This window comes from Triturus cristatus, chromosome 11, assembly GCF_964204655.1.
Source record: "Triturus cristatus chromosome 11, aTriCri1.1, whole genome shotgun sequence".
Lineage (NCBI taxonomy): Eukaryota > Metazoa > Chordata > Amphibia > Caudata > Salamandridae > Triturus > Triturus cristatus.
In genome coordinates this window covers 571,478,473-571,504,003 of record NC_140594.1, presented here as the reverse complement: position 1 = coordinate 571,504,003, position 25,531 = coordinate 571,478,473, and the positions used below count along the sequence as shown (strand labels likewise).

General features: G+C 47.6%; 1 protein-coding gene across 7 annotated transcripts in view; it reads left to right on the top strand.

The window, feature by feature from the left end:
* Positions 1-25,531, top strand: part of ZBTB38 (zinc finger and BTB domain containing 38) — a 308,287-nt gene that overhangs the window by 14,872 nt on the left and 267,884 nt on the right. For 2 of the 7 annotated variants that reach the window (XM_085633675.1, XM_085633669.1), the window contains exon 1: positions 16,133-16,333. The exons of 3 other annotated variants lie outside the window; for them this stretch is intronic. Coding sequence is in view for 1 of the 4 variants with exons in the window: in XM_085633667.1 (XP_085489793.1) it covers positions 7,199-7,351 (153 nt within the window). In the remaining 3 variants the exon portion in view is untranslated. Of the gene's footprint in view, positions 1-7,053; positions 7,352-16,132; positions 16,334-25,531 lie in introns of those variants that run through there. 2 more of the 7 variants (XM_085633674.1, XM_085633667.1) reach the window with 2 other exon arrangements.

Genomic DNA, 25,531 nt, shown 5'->3' with positions numbered 1-25,531 from the left:
TCCCTTGCTTCAGGTGACAAGTATTTTCAAGAATACACGGCTTGTTGACCCGTTTGCCCGGTCTGAGGGAGCTAGAGGGTAGTGCTTATGACTCCTTAGAGATATGCCCCTCGGTGCTCCCCTTTTCCCCTCCTCACCTACGAAACAAACACAGAAATGGCCGTAGCTCCCTCCCAACACCACTTGTGACCCTCTGCCCTGTACCACGTACCGCTGAAGCCGTAACTCTCCGGAGTTACGGCGGCGTGCAAGTATCCTCCGGGGGCGTCCACCACTCTTCTGACCAAGACTCCGGTTCCGCTACAACGTCGTCTTCCTCAACCAGGATGGGGCCATTGCCGTCACCGTCCTCTCCAGGTCCCGGTTCCGCTGTCCTCACACGCTGATCCTCCCAGCTGTCGGTCTTGGTCCTCTGTTCTCCGTCTTCCTCCTTCCAGGCGTCTTCCGTAACCGCCTCCTGGGCTGTCGAGTCCACCCTTCTATGGTCCCAGGAGTCTTCCCATTGGTTCGCTTCCCTCAGGGGGCGTTCCTGTAGGGAAGAGGAGTTTGGGTGGGTTAACCCTTGCCTGATGGGCGCGCACCGCTCACTGGGAGACAGACGGTCTTGAAGGTCTGTCACGGGGTTGAAGGAGGGCTCCTCCTCACATCCCCCTTCCCTAACTTTCTTGCTAGCAAGAAAAGGATCAAGTGGGTATCGAGATAGATAATCGGCATTTGCTTGCTCTTTTCCTTTCCGGTGCCGGGTCTGAAAGCGATATGGTTGAAGGGCAAGGAACCATCTCAATATTCTGTCATTATGTCCTCTGTTTCTAGACAGCCATTCTAAGGGGGCGTGGTCTGTAAAAAGGGTGAATTCTCGCCCGTCCAAGTAATACCTAAGGGAGTCCACAGCCCACTTAATGGCGAGGGCCTCTTTTTCGATCACAGCATACCTCTTTTCTCGTGGAAACGGTTTTCTGCTTATGTATAGGACAGGCCTTTCATGTCCCTGGGGGTCCACTTGGGATAACACGGCGCCTAATCCTGTGTCAGAGGCATCCGTTTGTAAAACAAAAGGCCGGGAATAGTCAGGGCTAAGCAGGACAGGCCGAGATGTGAGGGCGTTTTTCAACTGCATAAAAGCTTTGGTAAGGGTGGGGGAGGGCTGTCTCAATTCTTGTTCGGTTTTTGTCTCCTTTTTTAGGAGATCGGTCAAGGGTGAGGCCATTTGTGAGAACTTGGGTATGAAGCGTCTACAATACCCGAGCACTCCAAGGAACGCTCTTAACTCTTTCTTAGTCCGGGGAAAGGGAATGGATGTGATGGCGGCTATCTTTTCTTCCTGTGGCTTTATATACCCTTCTCCCAAGAGATACCCCAAATATTTCACTGAGCGAGCTGCCAATCTACTTTTGGCCAGATTTATGGTTAGACCATGACTTCTCAAGGCTTGGATGACTACGCTAAGGTGGGATAGATGTTCTTCCCATGATGAACTATGAATGACTATATCGTCAATGTATGCGGCTGCAAAATCAGCGTATTGTCCTAATATCTGATTCATTAACCTCTGAAAGGTGGCAGGGGCCCCATGGAGACCGAATGGCAATACCGTGAATTGGTATAACCCACTAGGGGTAGAAAAAGCCGTTTTATGTCGATCCTGTGGTTTCAGGGGCACCTGCCAATACCCCTTACACAGATCCAGGGTGCTGATAAAGCGGGCCGTACCCAGTCGTTCTACCATCTCATCGACTCTCGGGAGAGGGTAGGAATCGAATTGGGAAATCTTGTTGACCTCCCGAAAGTCGATGCAGAACCTGATGGACCCATCAGGCTTGGGTACCAATACTACTGGCGAGTTCCACTCACTAGTAGAGGGTTCAATTATACCCATTCGCAGCATGGACTGTACTTCTTGTTCTATGGCCTGTCGTCGTGATTCAGGGATACGGTATGGTCTAAGTTAGACTTTTTTTTCGGGGTCGGTGGTGATGGCGTGTTCTATTAAAGTCGTTCTCCCGGGTTCTAAGGAAAACCCTTCACTTAAGGGGATTAGGGTGGCCTCTAGTTCTTGTTTTTGTTTCTTTGGTAGGTCACAATCGATGCTTTGGTGGAACAAATGGGCAGAGCCCTCAGGTGTCCCTATTAAGACAGGAACAGGCCCTTCCCACTTTTTTAGTAGATTAATGTGGTATATTCGAGTGTGAGTTTTTCTTTTAGGATCCAATTCCAGTCGGTACGTGACTGGAGTGATTCTTTCTACAATTCTGTATGGACCCTGCCATTGTCCTAACAATTTGTGATCGGACGAGGAGATCATTAGCAAAGCAAAATCGTTTATTTCCAGACTACGGTTTTTAGCTTTTTTATCGTATTGGCCCGTTTGTGCTGCTTGGGCTTGTTCCATATGGGCAGAGACGATACTACGGATTTGACCTAAATGGGTTTTTAGGTTGAGGACGTATTCCGGTAAGGGTTTTACTCCCTCGGGCTCTTCTTCCCACTCCTCTTTTAACATGTCCAACTGATGCTGATGCCCATACAACAATTCAAAAGGGGAGTATCCCGTACTTTTCTGGGATTTGCACCGAATGGCAAAGAGGGCCAACGGAAGTATGTCCTCCCATCTACGGGTTTCAAGTTCCAAGAGTTTTTTTAAGGTGGTTTTCAATGTAGCATTATATCTTTCTACTAGCCCATCCGTTTGGGGGTGATAGGCCGCTGTTCTGATTTGTTTGATGTTTAATAACAAACACACCTGTTTCATGAGACGTGAGATGAAGGGAGTTCCTTGATCAGTGATGATCTCTCTCGGGAACCCCACCCTGGAAAATATGTTAATCATGGCCTTGGCTATTTGGACTGCATTTGGGTGGTGTAAAGCCACGGCCTCGGGGAAACGGGTGGCATAATCTACCAATACCAGAACAAATCTACAGCCACTACGAGAGGGGAGTAAGGGACCTATAATGTCCATCCCCACTCTTGAGAAGGGTTCTTGGATGAGCGGCAAGGGGTGTAAAGGGACTTTCATGGGTAAGGTTCTACTATTCTTTTGACATACGGGACATTCTTTACAATACCGCCGCACTTCTTGATAAATACCTGGCCAATAGAATTTTTCTAGGATGGATTTTTCAGTTTTTTCCTCTCCGAAATCTCCTCCCAATAAATGACTATGGGCCAAGAACAACACCTTTTCTCTATATTGGCGGGGAACCAGTAGTTGATGGGGCGTATTTCTTCCCCCTACCCTGTACAGTAATCCCTTTTTAAGTACAAATTGGGGACCTACTTGGTTTGGGTCTTCTTCTTCTAGGGCTTTGTTCCAGGCTTCTCGTAGGGTGGGATCCTCTCTTTGGGCAGAAAAAAACCCACAGTCATATTGCCAAATAGGTGTTTCGGTTTTGCGTGTGAGTACTACCCTGGTCCAGTCCTTTTTCTCTCGTTTTTTCTGTTTTCCGCTTTTCTTTGGTTTACCTTCCGGAAAACCCTGTTCTGGTACTTGTGCAAAGGGGGCTGTACTCCTCCACTCCTCCCCTTCTGTCCATGTCTCTCTTACCAATTTCGACATATGAGGATAGTCATTTCCTAATACTAAGGTTTCAGATAGTCTGGGCACCAGACCCACCCGTAGGGAATGGGCCTCTATGGACGGTTCGTGTTGTATTCGCACTTCAGTGGCGGTATACTGTTGTGTATCCCCATGTACGCATTGGATATTGACATGGCCTGTGAGTTGGGTAACTCCTCCGGGTATGGCTTGGGGTCGTATGACGCTTTGTAGACAACCAGTATCAATTAAAGCCTGTCTTTTTTCACTATTAACAAGTACCTCTTTATGATAGGGAGGGCTGGAGCTCGACGGACTACAATAGTAGGTACGGGATAGACCGACCTCCATGGGTTCCTCTTTCTGGGGGCATACCCTAGCTATGTGGCCGAAGGCCCCACAGTTATAACATTGGGGTCGTCCCTGTGGTGGAGCAGCTTTAATGGGTGCCGGTAGGGGACTAGGCAAAAGGGTGACTGTTTCGGTTCTAGCAGAGGCCTGTCTGGACGGTCGGACAGGGTTATGTCCTGTCCGTTTCCAATGATGTTCATCTCGTCCTTTCTGTTGTTCTTGTGCCCTGTTAAAGGCACTGGCTAGGTCGATAGCCTTTTCCAGAGTCAGTCCTGTATGCTGGCGTACCCATTTCTGTACATGGGGGTATAATGAAGCCAAGTACTGCTCTAGATATATTTTTTCCATGATCTCTTCTTTCGTTGCCGTCTGAGGTTTTAACCATCTATCAGTCATGTCCCTAATACGATAGGCCAGAGCCCTGGGGGTTTCTTGCGGCCCTTCCTTGATTTGTCTTAACCTTAGACGGTAGGTATCGTCATCTATCCCCAATCGTTCCAGGATATTCCTCTTCACTTCCTCATATGGGATGAGTCCTTGAGGGTTAACTGCTTGATAGGCTGCTTGTAATTCGCCTGACAGGAGAGGACCCAGGTATTGTCCCCATTTCTCTAAGGACCATCCTGCTGCTCTGGCCATGCGCTCAAAATTAGAAAAGAAAAAATCGGGATCCTCTCCCTCGACATATTTCTGCAGGACAACCGATGGCAGACCTGTATGTCCTCGTGGTTGGCTAAGGGTATCAGCCAATTTCCCTATCACACTTTCCTGGGCTTGGCTTTGTGTTGATAGCGTTTGATGCAGTTTCTCCCTATCCTCCTCTGCCACCGCCAGGAATTTTTCCATTATACGTCCTAACTTCTCTTGTCCCTCCGCCATTTTCTGGAAGGCTGCCTCCATTTTTCCGGATCCCACTTCTGACACCAGATGTGAGAGGGAAGGGCGGAAAAAGAATCGAGGAGGTCTTATGCGTGGATCTATGATGGCGTATTTATTAGAGACACAGATGAAATACTCAAAGGGTAAACACAGGTAGGCTTCGTGGAGGGCGATTCGTGAGGGATGCCTGAGGCTCGTCTGCCAATGGGTCCTCTCCAGGTGACTGGTGTTGACGTTCCCCGGGTACCATAGAAGAGAAGAGACAACAGGCGGTAAGTATTTCTGTCTAGGGGTTGTACTCACTACCGTCACCCAGGGGAAAAGAAGGCGTGGACACACCCAGTGCTCAGGCTAAGGATGTGAGGGATAGGTTCGGGTGAAGGTTTTGGACGTGCAGGTCTTTTATGAGGAAAAACAATATAGCAAACAAACGTATTTATAGTCCCAACCTTGTCCCTTGCTTCAGGTGACAAGTATTTTCAAGAATACACGGCTTGTTGACCCGTTTGCCCGGTCTGAGGGAGCTAGAGGGTAGTGCTTATGACTCCTTAGAGATATGCCCCTCGGTGCTCCCCTTTTCCCCTCCTCACCTACGAAACAAACACAGAAATGGCCGTAGCTCCCTCCCAACACCACTTGTGACCCTCTGCCCTATACCACGTACCGCAGAAGCCGTAACTCTCCGGAGTTACGGCGGCGTGCAAGTATCCTCCGGGGGCGTCCACCACTCTTCCGACCAAGACTCCGGTTCCGCTACAACGTCGTCTTCCTCGACCAGGATGGGGCCGTTGCCGTCACCGTCCTCTCCAGGTCCCGGTTCCGCTGTCCTCACACGCTGATCCTCCCAGCTGTCGGTCTCGGTCCTCTGTTCTCCGTCTTCCGCCTTCCAGGCATCTTCCGTAACCGCCTCCTGGGCTGTCGAGTCCGCCCTTCTATGGTCCCAGGAGTCTTCCCATTGGTTCGCTTCCCTCAGGGGGCGCTCCTGTAGGGAAGAGGAGTTCGGGTGGGTTAACCCTTGCCTGACGGGCGCGCACACCGCTCACTGGGAGACAGACGGTCTTGAAGGTCTGTCACGGGGTTGAAGGAGGGCTCCCCCTCACATCAGGTTTATACCTTTTTTTAAACAAATTTATTTTTCAGCAACCTACTTTTGGTCCAAATGGCTTTCACTAAGATAGGCGCTTGGGGAAGGCGAGGACCATTGGAAATCCCCCTCTCTGCCAGCCAGCATACAATTTTGACTCTCCCTCTACTGCAATTGATGTTGCTGTTTAAAAGAAATTGAAAGAATGAGGATTTTGGTGGAATTCTGTTTGATTCCACTCCTTTGAGGAAACACAATTGACAGCCTGACATTTATAGTATGTTTTATGTTTTACTGCTTGGTGCTTCAAGTCTCGGTCACCTTTGCCTTGAGGGCTAATATACGCTGTCAATATGAATTCATAAATTCAGCCATTATGCCATTCTCGTTTTAACGATAAAGGGTGGTGGTATTCATAAAGTAATTTTGGAATACATCAAATTAATATTCCTGCAGTACTCTTTTACATACTTCTCCTTGTATTGTGAATTGGCCGTAAAACATCTAAAATGGGAACAAAACAGGAGTAGTCAGGGAATGGTAATATACTGTTAGTACAAATCGAAAGGACTGTGTTTTCGTCGTACTTTTAGGAATAGGGAGTTGGATGTTTGAGGGCTGATTCACAAAGGCCTGTAAGAGTACGTAAAGGATTAATCCTGTAGTACTACTTCCTGTACTCATAAATATTTTTGTGGATCGGCCCCATTATGTATGTGGACAGAGTGATATTAGAGGACTGAAAAGGGGAAGAAAGTGGATCAGATGGACCAGAGTGCTGTAAGTGGTTATTGCAACAGAAAGTGAAATCAATGTTGCAAATAAATCGATACATTTAAGCAAGGCCTCAGAATTTCCAGGAGGAAACTGGCGCAAAAGGGCCCTCATGATATAAATTCTTAAAAAGCTTCAATGCTTGGTGGCAAATTCGCACAGCCTTCAAAATTCTTCCACCTCAAACAGCAGTAAACCTCAGCGTATGTTTCTGAATTCAACGGAACAATGAGACATACGTTTACTTCAAGCATGTTTTATTTAATGAAATACATTACCCTACACACAAATAACAGAAGCGCTTACACCCTACATTGCGTACATGCCTGCACAGACAGGATCCATGACCTTGCAGAGTTAATCTATTCGGTTGACAAGCATAGAAGCTGAGAGAGGCGCATAATGACTAGGAAGTGTATGTCATGCTGCTGAGTCATAGCAATGACCGGTTAGGAGAAGGCGGGGAAAGAAAGAGAGAGAGAGAGCGAGAGAGGAAGCTTTGCAGTTTTGTTGTGTTTACTGGCCTTGCACTCTAGTGAAATGGATTCCAAATAAGCCAATGTGCTCTCCGTCGAATGCGCTGTAACACCGCGCATGATGTCGCTGCACATGTGAGTACATGGCGCGGAGAAATTCCCTTGGATTGTGCTGTTCCTGGTTTGTCAAAGCACGTCCCATGTATCCCTGGAAGGAAACCCAACCCGCATGTGACAATGCCATCAGCCCAGGTATGTGCCTTAGCGGTTGAAAAACTGGCTTGCGTGTGTAACATTCTACCATATATGTTAAAGCGTGCTCTGAATGTAAATGTAGGAATCTTGTGTCCCTACTCCTATTCTGAATACGTTTTTGTCTGATTCTTCGTATTTTTATATGAAATTGTCCTGAACAACAGAAGTGCTAAACTGGCAGCAGCTGTAATTGCATTCCCCTCTCACCCTGTTACAGTCAGCTGCAGCATTCTGCCGTCTATGGCAATCTCCCCACTGGGTGTGTTTGCCACATATCTGCACACGTAGATAAAAGCAAACAGCTGACGACGGCTTAAAAACAATGCAGGCTGCCATCTTAAATGGCGGACGCAAGAATGCCGCTGCCCGCGTCCCAAGCAGTGGGACATCAGCAGGGCAGCATTCTAGTGGCCGCCCGTCGGAGCCTTCACCCCTTGCTGCCTCGCGCGCGAGGCCTACGCCCACTTGAGTAAGATCCCCTATCGGGTGGAGCTGGAGGCGGGCCAGGGGGGGGCGGGGGGCGCGGCTTACCCCCCTACTTAGTGGGCTCTCTCGCCCAGTTCCTCCTCTGTCTCCTGCGCGCCGCACCAGCCTGGACACGCGTTCACGGGAGGTCGTCGTCCTCGCGGTCATCGTCCTCGTGGTCATCGTCCTCGTGTGCGCGAGATGCCCCCCCCCCCCCTTTGCCTTGCAGTGGGTCGTCGTCGGGTCCTGCTGTTTGCGGTGAGTACGGGCCATTGCCGGGTGCTGCCTTCCTCACTCCTGGTGCTCCCACTGTGGCGATCCGGGAGTTTTCTGTGTTGGGGTTCGAGAGCGGGTCTCGTTACCGGCTCACCACGTGGTTCTGGACGTGTCCTGCCTCTGCTGTTGGAGGGGGGGGCGTGTGGCTGTGTGTTGCGGCGTGGTTTGTGCCGTGTCGCGAGGCGTGGAGCCTCTCTTTTGATCTTCTGTCGCGCTGTTTTGTTGCGTTCATGCGGAGCGAGCGGAAATTGTGCAGGGGGTTAAGGTGCCTGCCGCTAAAACAGAGTAGATTACAGAGAGCGTGTAACTGGAAGCTTCACGGCTTGTATCCTGGCAACCTCACTACGGGGGCCGTCTAGGACAATCTTAAATCCGTCATGTGAACCTGTCCGTACAGGGAGTTATAGACATAGGAATGAGACTGCAGCTTCGATTCTTATGCAGGTGATGCAGGAATTGTCAGAAGAATTTGGATTACCGAGTGTACCAAGTATTGGTGTTCTAAAGACATTCTAACCAATTAGCAATTCGGTAATAATTGGCATATATTATATAGGTTTCTTATTCACTGGTTGTAGGGACGCGTTGGATCGGAGGCACTGTGACATTGTGGTTGAGGTTTGATCGCTGTAGGTGCATGTTTGGTGGCGGCGCGCGTTAACGTGTTGTGCCATGGCCGCTGCGGGGCGAGGTGGGGCGCCCCCATTGTCGTCGGGTCCGCGCGACTCCATGTTTTCTCACATCGGGCAATTGTATGCTGCTGGCATCTTCGAAATGACCCGTTGTAAGAGGTTACATCAATATTGCTGGCTCGACAAGGATAAATAGAACTTAAACGATCTCACAGCTGTGAGAAGATAACCCTGTAAATACAAGCCCACTAGCGGCGGTGAATTTGCATATCAACATCTACCACGTGGGCCGGTTCCTGGAAAGAGAACCACATTAAACTGCTAGGGTCACTTCTAGATTTTCTCGAAAATAGTACAAAAACTTTATCATCACTGTTCACGTATCAGCCACTCGCCTCCCCGCGGCATTTGATTTTGCGAGTCGGTGTTTATGGGCAGCGCCCCCTGTGCCTTTGGGTCGCGTCGCGCAGTGTCCCCGGGCTGATCTCTTTGTCGTCCCGTGCCCGAGTTTGCACGATGGTGGGGTGCTCTTGTTCAGCGTCCCCCCTTGCATTCGGGTCGCTTCCGCGGGGAGTCTCTGGGCGGGTCACTCTATCCCCCTTGGCCCGCTCTTGTTTTACGGTGCAGAGACTGACGGTGTTGTTCTGTGTGGGGCAGAAAGCATCGGGACGAATTTTGCTGATACGGTCGGTGTGGGCGGTATGCCTCCTGCTGCGGGCCCGCACCCTGGGTGCATGCATAGACCCACGTAGTTGAGTGCGGATAGCCGGGACGTAGGGCGAAGGGGTTCGAGAGCCTGCGCAAATCGGCTCCTTCAACGCTGCTGCAGCCCCAGTCCGGCTTGTCGCCCCCCTCCCTCCCCTCACGAATCGCCCCCGACCCCCCCCCGTAATTAAGGTGAAACAGGTTTCTTGTCTGGTGCCGGGGGTGGGGGGGGGGGTAATTATCGCACGGGACACAGGTAGTGCCTCGCAGTGCCAGTGATAGGTGGTGCCTCGCAGTGCCAGTGATATATAGTTGTCTGGGAGCATGACTGTCCTCAAACCCCGAGACTAGCTTGTGTTCCAAGGAGTGACCTGAGGCGCGCGAAGGTAACAGTGGGCTCTTAGAGCGGGCGGGGTGCACACGCTAAGCATGAGCAGCAGCACGATAGGGCTCGTGAGAAGGCGCAACCTACAGAGCGCCGCCATCACAAATGGGACTCATCAAGGTCCACGAGATGCGGAAGAAGAACTAGCCGCGCCCACCAAGCGTCAACCAGAAGGACACAATAGGCAGCAAAAAATACATCTAGAATGCCGCTGCCCGCGTCCCACGCAGGGGGACAGCGGCAGGGCAGCTCCCTAGTGGCCACCCGTAGGGGCCGCCCCCCCCCCCCCCGTTCCATCCCTCCCGAGAGGCTGCGCCTTGGGGAGGGGGGGCCTCAATAGGCATGTGTGCGTCGCGCTGGTTCACTTGGCATGTCTGTGTGGTCGGGCGGCTTTTCGACCGATTTTATTACTTCTTCTTCATATGATTGCCCATGATGAGTCTGGCCTTCCGGTGCGGTTTGACGGTCTCGTGTTGGGGCGCGCACGGGATAAGATTTAAAGATTGTAATTTTCGGGCCGAACGCCGAGCACCTTTGTTCCGGATGCATGTTCACAATTTGGTCTACGCCGCCCTGCTTTCGGGACATGCATTGTTTTTGGGTTGTTTAATTGTTGCGGATACGCCCGCAGATAGAGTTTGCGCTATATAAATAGGCAACAGCAAAGCAGAGTGAACAGCCAGGGGGGCGAAAGCAGAATGTGTCATGTAGATACGGTACTACGCAAAGCGCTCCATACCTTCGGGCGAGTTCGCGCTACCAATATGCAACAATTTTCAGCCGTAAGCGCATAGAATATCTGCTGTGTTCGCCCCGTGTCGCTGTGCTTTGCCGTCATAGGCCTGAGACTGGCAGAGTAGCGTAGGGGCCAGCTGCAGTGTGTCCCAAGCCTGACAACCTGATGATAGTTCTATTAAGCACCCAGAATGGAACACGAGTGATACAGCCCAACACTACTTACAACGCGCTGTACATAAGTTCTATTAATTCGCAATTGAATGGTACTCCATTTATCAGGCGCCAAAGGATGTAAGGTCATAGTGTCATCCCAGATGTGCTCAAGAAGCGCCAGATTCGTAACGAACGAATTATTGGATAGAATAAGAGGTTTCTTTTTTCAAGCCGCTATGTCGGTGCCGCGAGTCAGGATAACTCGGGTGATTCGTTAGCTTCCTGGAGAAAGATCAAGAATTTGTATAGTGGAGGTTTTGACTTCAGTGTAGTAGTGCAGACGGTTCAATAGGCCCGCTACAAAGAACGTGTGCCGAGTAAATTTTCAGAGTGTGTATGATGTATAGAGGTCCGCAGGGTACTGTGTTCAAAGGAGGCACCCTTTTGTCACTGGTAATGTAGATCTTACAGCCCTAATAGTCAACCGTGAGCTACGAACGCTCATCCTAGAGCTGCATACACACCACTAAGCAGACATCAATGGAACATGGATTAGTGTTGCAAGGAGGGTTAATTTGGCTGACTCGACCGAGCTTGTGCTTCTCCACGCCGAGCAGCCTAAAACTATACTGCCTGCCAGTGGGGAAGGCCATGAATCGCCTACACTTTGAGTCCTTTGGCTTAGGTCACCTTTCCTATACATTGAATCATATGCATATGATCGATTGGCTCGGCGGATTTTGGAATAGCTGGTATTGCAGGACACTAGGGGCGGTTGTGTGTATGCCCAAGTGGGGGAATGGCAGGCTTTGCAGATTAAGTGATTAAACGAATAAAGTCGCAGGTTTTAACTCGAACAGAGCAACTGTTACTAATCGCAATGACATGGGTTCCACGCACGCGAGAGCCCCCCCACCCCCCCCTTTTTTGCATTTATTCCCTGGTATCTTTGTCCCACAATGCAGCATTTATTGGGATTATCCGGTACTAGGGGGAATCTCGTTGGCATTAGTTCCATGCCGGTGGGTACAAATGGACAAAGTTGTGTCCCAAGTGGTGCAACAGGTTAAGGGCAGGTCTATAGGTAGATATATGCTCCCTGGCAGCAGGTGTACAAGTATGTCAAGGTTCAGCCTAAATCCCAGTCTCAACCATGATGCAATGGTCGGCTTGTGGAAAGGTGTAACACAGAAATTGAGCAACCAATGTTATTAATGTGAGTTCAACGCTCGAGTCAGGAGATGCTGCCGTCTCTCATCTTCGCCTTGCGATTTAAAAAACAGCTGGGGTAAGGTTTCTCAAATTATTCATAGTGACGGCTTAGCGTATATAGAAAAGTCAGCAGCCTGTGCTGTGTGGAGGCAAGTTGTGAGCTTGGGTTTGTGTATCATACATAACATCTTGAAGGTATTGTGTAGTTCCACGCTTAAGTCAAGCGATGCGGCGGGCTTTTTATCCTTAGCCTTGCTTTAGGAAACAGCTGGTGTGATATTTTCTGCAACTCAGTCATAGTGGCAGCTCACTCTATACAGGAAGGCAGCAGCATGCGCTGTTTTGAGACAGGCGGAAGGCCTGGGTTTGTCTATCATACTTAACATCTTTGAGGTTATTCTCCCTGTTCCACAGGGAGGCCAGGGAAAGCACGGAGTGACATGGTTGACCGAGACCTAGCCTGGCTTGCCGCTTCTGCGACCTTGTGAGGTTTGTTTATGTATTGTATGAGGGTGACAGAGGCTGTCACTGTGGTTTGATAGGCGCCAGGGCCAGAGGAAGGTTCAGTGCAGGGCCACTTTTGGGGGGGCAATTCCAGGCGAAAGTATACACCAGAAAGCCTTGGGAATTAGGCAGGCGTACGGTGAGCTAAGATTTTGGTCAAACTGAGGGAGAGCATATCGACCGCTAATATTGGGGAACCAGAAAACGCTTTACAAAGCAATGCTGTAGATTTCGGGGAGAATGCTGTATGGATAGGCTTCAGGGATAAGGCCGTGACCTTTCTGGAAGGGGCATTCGCCTTCGACCTGTGTCGAACTGAGAAAGAAAGTAAGGAGGGCAGGATAACTCTTTATCCTACCTGCATTGGCACATCTTGCCAGGAGTGAGGGTCAAAGGTTTCGCCTTCAGCCAGCCTAGGCAACGCCCATCCACTCCAAGCTAATTGTTCATGGTGGTTTTGGGCCGCATTTACACAGCCCAGTATTTGGCCCCTGGGGTTGTCAGTGTAGTGAATTACTAAATCACACTGCACTGGAGGTGGGCCGGGTTTTACACGAGCAGAAGTTTGGGAGTGCAAGCCTCCACCTAGGGGGTGGCGGGCTGAAGCTGATGACCTACTTCAAACGGTTCACAGCACTGCACGGGGAGAGTGTCAATGACCTGTGCATACTTCAACCAGATACCCGCGTATGGCATGCCCTCAGCCCATGGTAATAATTGAGAGAGCAGAGAGCGACCATGAGCATGATCAGAGACGTGCTGCTCTCCACAGACATTTGACAGGTTAATGGGCAAGGCTAGTGGAAAAGCCAGATGTAATGTCGTCATTTAAGGCGGACGTGCCCCAGGTATTGGCAAGAAAGAGACACTGTCAACTATGATGATATGAACGATATCATAACTGGGGCTCACAGCAAATCATTTGATAACATATGACGTTTCATTTTCAAGCCACTATGGCGGCACCACGAATTACCTATAACACAGCAACACCGGTATAACAAGGACTGTAGGCACACCTTTGACCCTTCCTGCTGCAATAGAGTCCGAAGGCTAGCTTCCATTGATCAAGCGAGGCAATTATACACGCTGTCACAGTGGAGAGCAAGAAATGATTGGGTCGGACAGCGGGACTAGTATAAGACTCGATCGTCCAATTTAATGTAGCTTAATTTACAAGTAGAAAGGGTAAAACGAGGAGATGTTGCTAAGATATGGGCCAGTTTGCAGCAAGCAATAGGATAATACCTTGTGTAAGGAAGCAAATTTATATGCTCGTGATGTCAGCTTGTGTTTATATACGTAGGTAAGCGGCTGAACCACACGCTACCTTCATCCTGCTTGTTGTGCTGTTGGGAACACAGTTACAAGCCAGGAAGGCACTTAATTTGGCCAGTTGGAAATCTCAATAGGATTGCAGGTCCATAGTGCCTAATTCACCTATGCCTTGTTACCAATGCCATATTTCCCAGCCTGAGAAACAGATTTAGGTGTTGCTCTTCCCGCTCAGCCTTTCTTGGAGCCAGGGAGTGGGAAACATTCACATTTTGGGTCCCCGGGCTGAGAGATGTATCCTTCGGCAGCTCAGTCAGTCAAATTGGCTAGATCCGGAGTCATGATAAACGGCGTCCGATTAGTAGTTGCGTTAAAATGTTTTGCCCAGCCGAATCATGCAATCCTCGCAGTAGCAGCAGCTACTCAGGAACCACGACGCTATCGATGAATCACCTTTGTAGATAGAGGGGAAATTATAACCTTCGTGCTAGGATAGGAAGGGGATCGATGGATTGAGGAATTCAGCTATGGTTCAGTTCTGGCTCCATATGCAGGTGCTAGATCTTCCCATAATTACGTTAGGATGAGCTGCTGGGGCTTCGCTTAGAAGGTTAGGGACACCAGTCATGTCTAAGCTTACGGCAGTGGGGCCAAAAGACATAGTTTGTTCGTCTGCCCTGGGCTTCTGTGTAATGTTGCAAAATAATGCCGTCTTTTACGGGTTACAGAACAGGACCCCTAATTTAGCCCATTAAGCTGGCTCGCAGGGGCAGGGCACATATAACAGCAAAGGGAGGAAGGGGGGGCTCTGGCAGCGACGGTAGCCTCCCCAGAGCTGTGGCGGAGTTACAGGGCGATCTGGATGCAGACGGGTACAGTAAGGGTACCTCTGCGACAGGCGGTACAGTAAGGGTACCCCTGTCCGGCACAGTAAGGGTGCCCGAGCCAAGGTCCAGGAGCCGAAGGGGGTTCTGGGAAGACCGCGACGGCGCCCCGTTAGTCCTTCGGGCGGTTGGGGGGCCTGACCAACCGGGGGTGGCCACAACACGCTCCGCCCCTGTCGGAAGGGGCGGGAGTAGGAGGCAGATCACGTGACCCAGTGGATGATCTGCAGATATTTATGTGCCACACTGCCGGGCATCGACCCACCGTGTGTGCTGGCTCACCAGGCGGGCGGGCAGCAAGGGGCTGCCTGCCCTGGATCGCCCGTAAGATAACCCAATTTTATTATCATACTGTGTTGTATGAAATAAACCTGCAGCAGTTCTTCACCCACAAATAAAGTGTCAGTGTAATCTTTGGGTGATGTCCGTGTATGCGTGTTGACTGAGGCGGATGACGGTGTGGTCACTATGCCGCTGCCCGCGTCCCAAGCAGTGGGACATCAGCAGGGCAGCATTCTAGTGGCCGCCCGTCGGAGCCTTCACCCCTTGCTGCCTCGCGCGCGAGGCCTACGCCCACTTGAGTAAGATCCCCTATCGGGTGGAGCTGGAGGCGGGCCAGGGGGGGGCGGGGGGCGCGGCTTACCCCCCTACTTAGTGGGCTCTCTCGCCCAGTTCCTCCTCTGTCTCCTGCGCGCCGCACCAGCCTGGACACGCGTTCACCCACCCTTTCCTCTTACCCCACGTGCCAGGCACAGCGCGTTATTTTGGAATGTTTAATTTTTTCATTTGCGTTGCAGGCGGAGTTACAGGGCGATCTGGATGCAGACGGGTACAGTAAGGGTACCTCTGCGACAGGCGGTACAGTAAGGGTACCCCTGTCCGGCACAGTAAGGGTGCCCGAGCCAAGGTCCAGGAGCCGAAGGGGGTTCTGGGAAGACCGCGACGGCGCCCCGTTAGTCCTTCGGGCGGTTGGGGGGCCTGACCAACCGGGGGTGGCCACAACACGCTCCGCCCCTGTCGGAAGGGGCGGGAGTAGGAGGCAGATCACGTGACCCAGTGGATGATCTGCAGATATTTATGTGCCACACTGCCGGGCATCGACCCACCGTGTGTGCTGGCTCACCAGGCGGGCGGGCAGCAAGGGGCTGCCTGCCCTGGATCGCCCGTAAGATAACCCAATTTTATTATCATACTGTGTTGTATGAAATAAACCTGCAGCAGTTCTTCACCCACAAATAAAGTGTCAGTGTAATCTTTGGGTGATGTCCGTGTATGCGTGTTGACTGAGGCGGATGACGGTGTGGTCACTATGAGAGGTTTCCGGGTAACTCACAGATCTCCATTTTCAAAAAAATATCCTGGGATCGCCATGTTTTTGGGAATAATGTCTCTAAAGCATGTTCCCAATGAGTTATTTTAGTCAGAAACACGTTGCTGATTTGATTTTACCGTGCTAAACAACTTTGAACACATAAAATGTGTATTTATTTTAACACGGAATCTGCTGAAGGCAGGTGAAGGGGCTTCGAGCGCGTGAGACGACGAAGGAGGGGAAGGGCGTGGCGGTAAAGTAAGCGGGCGTACAGAAAACACTGTACGCGTTTTGTCGGTGGGCGTAATCTTTCACGTTCACCTTTAACCAGCGTCACGGGACCGCACGTGATTTTCGCCGACTTCTGACTAGCTGCTGAAAAAGAGTTTCGACTTTTGCCAGACTTCCAAGCTTGCAACGTTCTGTGCCCAAAAATAGGTAATTGTGCCTCTTTCTTTACGTCTTGTGACGCTTAAAACACTGAGAATTAGCTAATCCATATGTGTTATATACGGGATTTTTGAAGGTTTCAAGCCACCAATGCTTTAGCATGATGAAACGTAACACCACAAATTGAACATTTCATGCTGTACGTAATGTTTTGGGCCCATTGCCCTCGTGACCAACAAGGATTCACAAAACCAATAGGTCTTGCCAGTGAGAGCTATAGCTACAGACCTTTGGCAATGTTTTGTAGCCATGTTGTACAGCAGTACAGCGGCTTTGCAGTGTGGCTTAAACTCATTTTTAAAAAGCACTATGACGCAGTAAGGACTAATGTGCTTTGTACTTTTTTTAAAAGTGCATTAACACTGAATGTATCAGGCTTTTAAAAATTGTTTTTAGCCATTTTTATCCATGCTACCCAGCATGGATAAAAGTAATTGCCAATGTCGGCAATACCCTTGGTGTACAGCATGAACAAAAGGCAATGGCAGAGCTAATAGTCTCAAAAGACAAAACCTATTGACTCTGCCAATGCTGTTAGATCTGGGCACACCACCCCTGTGATTCTGAGCACACCAGTTAATCTCCCCATGCGTGAACAAAGTTTCAAAAAATTGACACAACAAAAACATCCTATTACAAAAAAGCAATTGCGCCCATGTTCATGACTTAGTGAAAAAACATTTGGAACAGATAACATCTGTTGTCACATTTCAAAGGATAACAGGGTTCTTTGAAGTGCTGTGGCATAGTGAAACATAGCTACAAATGGAATAAGGTTTAACAAGGCAACAGGGATAAAGAGAAAAATCAAAAGCAGTGCCTCAGTCACAGCACGATCAGCAGAAGGAAAGCAATCAAGCTGAAGCAATCAGTACTAGCTCCATGCTCCAGCTGAAAGCAGAGGAAGTGCAGCCAGCATGCACTGGGCAATTAGAAGGCAGCTAATTAGAATAACAATGAAGCCAATGAATGTTAAGCAATGGGCAGACTGCAAGCACCTTGCTGTATACAATAACTCTTGCTTGCGAGACTTGTGAGCACATGCACTGTCGCAGACGAGACCTAAAACATGGCACAGCGGCATGGGTACTGTGGATAACTGGAGTGATGGCATGTTCTCCCAGCTACGTTTTATTAGCAAGGACAACTGATAGGTGATACATATGATAAAAGTGTGTGTGTGTTGAGGCAGCCATTTGGGAGAGGGAGATCCATTGACTACAGTACCCTAAATGGACTAACAAGAGTAACAGAAAGTATACTGAGTGTTCCACACGTTTGTATTTCCAGAATTTTTATTCATTACATTATTCATCTCTACAAATCACACATAATTTTATACAATATACAGGATTGGGGATCAAAGCATAGATGCCTGCACCAGTCTTAAAGTCCCTATTTATACAAGTAGAAAAAAGGTGCAAAGAGGGCTTGAGACCCAATCCCCTAGGTCCCAATCTGACGAAACCAAAGACAATCCACGCGTTGGCGGTTGCAAAAAACTTTTTAAAAGATCAAGAAAAATGAATAAAGGATAAAATCAAAAAGCACACGATGACGTTGATTCTTCTTTGGGAAAACAGTTGTGTTAATATTACTGCTTGTATATTATATACGATTAATTCTTTATAAGTGTGCAGGGCTGTTTGTCTTTTTAATTCACACATAATGCTTACTTCACAGCACACTACTGTTTGGGTGTGTTACTGTCTCTGTACATGGTCCTACATTGGGGGAACAATTCAGTTGGGGGAAATATTTTATAATGAGCTATCTAAAGCATCATGCATGTTATAGTCAAGTTAATTTTATTGGAAGACATTTAACATATAAAAGTTACACTTTCAAAAAAGTCACAACAAACATATATATATTTATATATATATATATATATATATATATATATATATATATATATATATATATTCACTGAAAAAACCATAGGTTTCACACACGTTATAGTTAGGAATTAGCATTTAAAAAACATTGCAAATTCACTTAAAAAACCATAGGTTTCACACATGTTATAGTTAGCTGGACATTTCACTCATAAAAAACCAATGAAATTCCCCCGTTATAGTTACTGCAGGCAACTATAACTCACGCGACCGCAATCCTCTGCTGATGCTAATACTGTATTTAGACACTTATTTACCCATGTCTTCTTCCATTAATCTTTAGCTATACATATATTACAAATATTTATTTTTCAGAAAGACACATATGTCATCAGTGATGTAATATCTGACGTCATCAGCAGAGGATTGCGGTCGCGTGAGTTATAGTTGCCTGCAGTAACTATAACGGGGGAATTTCATTGGTTTTTTTATGAGTGAAATGTCCAGCTAACTATAACATGTGTGAAACCTATGGTTTTTTAAGTGAATTTGCAATGTTTTTTAAATGCTAATTCCTAACTATAACGTGTGTGAAACCTATGGTTTTTTCAGTGAATTTGTACGGTTTTTTAAATGCTAATTTATTTATGTATTATTTTTTTTATATATTTATTTTACAATAAACTACGTATTAAAAATGTTTTTTTTTTTTTTTGGTTTTCACCCTGTGAATTATTTTTTTTTTTTTGTAAAAAAAAAAATTTTTTTTTTGTGTTTTTCAGGGTGCGCGCACTGTGCGCGCACCCCCGCGATTTAAAAAAAAAAAAAAAAATTTTTTTTTTGCCTTCGGGGTCCTTCAGGGACCCCCTGACAAAGGCTAGGGGGTCAGGAACTCTCTACCCTGCCCCCTTTTCACGTTCGCCACCTTCCTTTTTCACTCTCGCACTGAAAACAAACAAAATGGCGGCCGACACTTCCTGATTTCGACCGATTCGAACGTTGACTAACATGTAACCACCAATCAGAATTACGCTCGCGCACGTTAGGGTGCTCGCACGGTGCTCGCACGGTGCGCGCACCCTGCGCGCATATAGATATATATATGCTTTTAAATACTATTTTCTCCGGAAATACTGAACAGATTTACACCAGACCTGCAAAAGGCACTTCCTTGACCTTATGGCTACCTCTCTGCCAAATTTCAAGTAATTCTGTTCAGCCGTTCGGGCTGTAGCTGTGTCTAAAGGTCCTATGGAAAAATGCATGGGAAAAACGCGTTTTGGGACCCCCCTTTTATCTCAGCCCCCGCTTGACGAATCCCCCCGAGACTTTCAGGGTAGGAGCGGAGCGTAGCGCCCCACCTATTTTGAAAAATTCGCGAGGATTCGTCGACCGGCGCCAAAGTTATTCAAAATAGAATGTTGCGGATTTCCTATGGAAACGTGGTCCTAACTATAACTACCTACTGGCGACCGCCAGTAGGTAATATATATATATATATATATTGAGTAAAGTTCAGTCCAAAATAGGAATGAGGCGGCACACCGTCCTGGTGTTTCAGGTATTTTTAATCGCTCACTAACAACAACGCATTTCAGCCGAAAGACGGCCTTTGTCTTTCCTATTTTGGACTGAACTTTACTCAATTTATCGTGGTTGCCGCTACCACGGCAGGCACCGGCGTTAATGTGCAGGCGTGCGGCGTTCAGCGGAAAACTTCTTCGAATATTTATATATATATATATATATATAACAATTTGTGACGTCTATGAGATGCAGCATCAAAGCATGCAAAATTTGACAAGCTGAATTAATGTTTATTCACCTGCCTGGCTGGCAAACAGTAAGGGTTAAACAGGACACCAATGTTTTAAGTAAGTATAGTTGTCTAACCAATTGTAGAAAACAACCTCCATACACATATTGTCACTTCTTAGGTTGCGCCTATACAAAGCATGCACTGTGCCGTAAGATATATTGTTTACAATACAGATGGCTTCCCGCAGTGTACCATTGGTTGTTTTATTTGTGACTCTCATGTGCAATCTTTCGACTGCTTAGGTCCTAAAGGCTTCCCTTCCTTTCTTGTGTCAGCAGTAAGGTTCGATCAAAAGGGTAATCTAACGCAGAAGATAGACATTACAAGAGGAGTTAGACAAGGCTGTATTTTGGCGCCCTTGCTATTTACCCTTTATATTAATCATCTTGAACCAGTCTTATGTGGAGCTGCTAAAGATATTCCCCGCATAAGGAACAGATTGATTCCAGCTTTGCTTTACGCAGACGATGCTGCCCTTCTAGCATGCACAGTTGTGGGCCTACAGCACCTGTTGACTGCCTTCACTAATTTTACGGGCTCATTAGACCTAAATGTAAATCTGTCTAAATCACATATTATGAGCCTGGGAGGGAAGTCAAAGGTATCTAAAACGTTTTGTGTGGCGGGACTGAAGTAACCAGGGTCTCTACATTCCCCTACCTGGGCGTTTTATTTGATTCTAGGTGTTCATGGGCTCTGCAAAGGAGGGCGAAGAGAAATGCTATGGCTCGCTCAACAGGTGCGATACTTGATTGTGCCTGGAGGCTGGGCGCTCAGGCTATGCTGAACATATACAAGGCTAAGAGTATTGCTATCGTTGAGTATGGCTCCAAAGATTTGGGGTTATAGTAATAATTGTACTGAGTTACAAATTGTTGAAAATAAATGTTTAAGAACCTTGCTCTCAGTCCCCCAATCCACATCCTCGTATATTATTCATCTGGAGATGGGTATTGGTTATGTGGTGGATTCGTTTAGAATGTTGCCCATTCTCAAATGGATCTCGATCTGGTCCAACCCGGAGTTGGTGTTAAATAAGGAGATTATACGAGATTGCATGTCCCTAGATAGGGCCAGCAATATACCGTGGGCCAAGACCTCGTTTCTGCACATAGTGTCATCAGAAAGAGAGGCTGCGGAATTATTGAAACCTACTGTCCGCGCCCACCAGCCCCTAAAAACTTCTTATTTTATGGAGCCTTATTTGGATATCGTCACCAAGCCTCAGCACTGTTTTCTCATGACAAGATTTAGGTTTAATTATCTACATCTCTTGCTGGCTAACACTCCAGGCTGGGCAAAGATAGAGGACCTGGGGCCATGCTCTTGCAATTGTTTCTCAAGGCAGGACACCATGCATTTTGTCCTTTTTTGTGATAATTACTTATCCATACCAAGGCGTTATATCCTTCCTATCTTAAAGAACAAAGGTTTCCTGCAGGCGAGACCGGCACACATATATTTGCAGATGTTAAGTAGTCCCTGGGAAACTTTTAGCATTGCAAGCTTTTTAGCAGCAGCAGTTAGATTAAAGAAAGAAAAAAAAAAAGAAATAGCGAGCGAATAGGATTAACCTATTGTATATGAAATGTTTTTTATACTGTTTGTATCTCATAGTGGTACATGCATATTCAGACTTGGGATTAGGTTTTAATTGTGAGTGATTTTATGTAAATTTAGTTTTGAAATGTGATGGGTATTTTTAACATTCTTTTATGGTTTTAAATAACCGAATAAAGTGATTTCTGACTTTGACTTTGTGTCAGCTTCTCCATAGAGCACGTACCAAGTACATGACTTCTCCCTGTCTTTGTTCTTCATCGTCTTTTTGCACAGCACTTTTTTAAAATAAGCATTTCAGTATTATTCCTGGACATACAATATGCTTTTCTGCATTTAACCCAGGCATACAGTTTCTTATTTATGTTGCTTTCACCCCATCTGCCGCTATTGATGCTATAATTACTTACACCCACAACTGCACTACTCTACGCCACTATACTCTAAGCTACTCCACTGTACGCCACTTTGCACCACTCCATGCCATTGTACTCTTTGCCGCTCTACTTTACGCCACTCCCTTTATGCCACTCCACGCCACTCTACTCTGCGCCACTCCATTCTACTCTGTCCCATTCCTCTTTACATCACTCCATTCTATGCCACTTCACTCTAAACGAGTCCACTGTACTCTATGCTAAGCCACTTTACACCACTCTACACTATGCTGCTCCACTCCATACAATGCCACTCTACGGCACTCTACCATATGCCAGTCTACTCCATGCCGCTGTACTCTATTCTACGCTACTCCGCTCAACTCATAGGCTTCATCTCTTTTGACAGAACTATCGGCACTCAATCTTACCATAATAAATAAAGCCTCTACCCACCAAGCTGGACACACTTTAGACATAATACTAACTAACTCCCCAGACATATCCTACGTAGCTACACTCCCACTGACATGGTCGGACCATTCTATGGTCGAGTTCCGAATTAACAGCCCCAAAGCACAGCCTGCTCCCAAATGCTATCCAAATAAAAGCTACAGGCACTGGCATACTATCACACCAGCACACTTTGAAGTCGCATTTTGCCCACCTCAACACTCAGAATCGGAAAATGTTGAAAAATGCCTAGCCTCCTTCAATGCCAGCCTACTTGCAACCATAGACAGCTTAGCCCCTTTGAAATAATGCCCTACCAACACAAAACGATGCCAGGCACCATGGTACTCGGCCTCCCTGCGGCTAGAAAAAGGTTCATGCAAAAAACTCGAACGCCTATGGCGGCGCTCACATGACCTAACATCGACTTTGGTGCAGGAAACCAGGGTTCGAGCCTCGAGGTCGCGTCCACGTCCTGTGATTCTGGGCAAATCACTTAATCTCCCCGTGCCTGAATATGTAATGTAAATACGGTACTCATGTACGGCGCTCCAATACCTTCGGGTCGAGTTCACGCTATATAAAAGATGCAAAAAAATAAATAAAGAAAAATGTAAACATGCTTTAACTCACTACCACCGCAATTTAAATAACGCAAGGAAAACTCACATCGCAACCACTCTTGAACAAGCAGGAAGTTCTCAGAAAAGTCTCTATCAGATCCTAAAAACATTCACAAACCCTAAGGCTTGTGATACTGCATCTGCCCCATCTCAAACATTGTGTGACAACATTGCTAGTCACCTAACTCAGAAAATCGACATGATCTATAATAAAATAATATCACCTCTACGATAGATCCTCAAACTAATCTTGAATTTGAACTCCCGCCCATCCCACCCATCTCTTGTTTGCTAGAGAACATCCCGTTACTCACATCAGAAGGTACAGAAGCCCTGTTAAGGTTCGCCAAATCAGGATCCCCGCTTGACCTCATACCTGTGAAAATAGCCGCCACTCTGTCCAAACAACTAGCCAGCCCCATTTGCTCTATTCTAAATAGCTCCCTGAAGGAAGGGGCCCTCCCTCTATATTGGAAAGCTGTGCAGATACTTCCAATTAGAAAAAATCCACACATTTCGACGGAAGACATAACCAATTATCGACCGATCTCTCTTCTTCCCCTTCACACTAAAATTTTGAAAAAACACATTAATAAACACCTCTCAGACTTCATCGAATCCACTAACTGCCTAGATCCCTCACAATCGGGATTCTGTCCCAGATACAGCACAGAATCCACACTGGTGGCAGTCACAGACATCATCAGGATACTGCTGGATAAGGGTCAAGCGGTGCTTCTGGTGCTGCTTGACCTTTCCACAGCATTCAACACCATCTCCCACCAAACTCTACTCAGAAGCTTGGGTGACCTAGGCATCACAGGAAATGCACTGAAATGGCTGTCCAACGTTCTGTCTGACAGAACACAGACCGTTAACCTAGGCCCATTTCATTCTAAGACCACCAAGGTGACCAAGGGAGTACCGCAGGGCTCATGCCTGAGCCCAACCCTTTTTAACATTTATGTTACTTCTTTGGCAAATCTGTTGAGGAAAGTGGGATTTATCCCCATATCCTACCTGGATGACACCCAGTTGCTCCTCTCGTTTGATAAATCCAACTTCAATATTCAAAACACCTTCCCTGAAGGAATGAAGACTATAGCTGAGTGAATGAAAATTAATTTTCTCCAACTCAATGCAGCTAAATCGGAGATTATGTTATTTGGCGATGCCACTGTGAAATGGTCTCCTAGCTGGTGGCCAGAGGAATTGGGTCCTACCCCATGTCCAAAACAGGTGGTTAAAAACCTTGGAGTCCGTTTGGACAACAAACTTACGCTGGGAGACCATGTTTCTTCCACCGTTGGAGCTTGCTTCCATAGCCTCAGCATGCTCAGATGAGTCTTCCCTTTCCTGCCACTATTTTCCAGGAAAACCCTGATCCAGACACTAATCTTAAGCCGCCTGGATTACTGTAACGCGCTGCTGATTTCTTCCAACGAAAGTGTCATAAACAGACTCCAGGTGGTCCAGAACACCGCAGCCCGACTGGTGACCAATGCCCCCCCAAGAACTGCCTCCCTCCCTTTGCTTCATAAATTACATTGGTTACCTATACGGAAAAGGATCAAATGTAAAATATGCTGTATGGCATACAAAGCCGTAAACAGATCAGGCCCCAGCTACCTAAATGATAAATTTGTTAACTGTGTGCCCTCCAGACCCCTCCGCTCCGGAGCCAAAGCCCTGCTACAAGTCCTGCTTTAAAAAAAAAAAAACGCCAAGGGGGAAAGGCCTTCTACCATCTAGCCCCATACTACTGAAACAAACTCCTCTTACACCTACGTCAATGCACGGATTACCTGGCTTTCCGGAAACTGTTGAAAAACTCGCTGTTCTAATCATCTCTCATCAGCTCACCTAGGCGGTCCTAGCGCAGAGATACCCTTATGGGGTGATTCACCTGCTCTATAAGCACATATAACATAACATAACACCCCACTCTACTCTTTGCCACTCTACTCATGCCACCACTCTATTCCAATATTTAGCACTTTATGCTACTCTACACCACTCTATGCCACTCTGCTCTACACCACTGCATGCTTCTCCACACAGTGACACTCTAGGGCACTCTATGCCACTCCACTTATTCCACTCTACTCTGCAATCCTCTGTGTCACTCCACTCTACGCCATTCTACCCTATGCCACTCTACTCTATGCCACTCCACTCAGCAAGACTCCACTCTACTCTAAGCCACTCTACGCCACCCCCATCCATGCCAGCCTACGCCATTCCACTCCACCATATGCCACTCTTTTCTACTCTACTCTATGCCACTCTACTCTGCACCACTGGAATCCACTGACACGCACTCCGCTGTCTGTAACTTACCTCTACGCCATTCTACTCTGTGCTACTCCACTCTCTGCCACTCCACTCTACGCCACTGTGATCCAATCCACTCTATGCCGCTCTATTCTATGCCACTCTGCTCTATGGCACTCCACTCTACTCTACTCTATCCTATGCCACTCCACACCACTCTGCTTCACACCAAGCCACTCTGC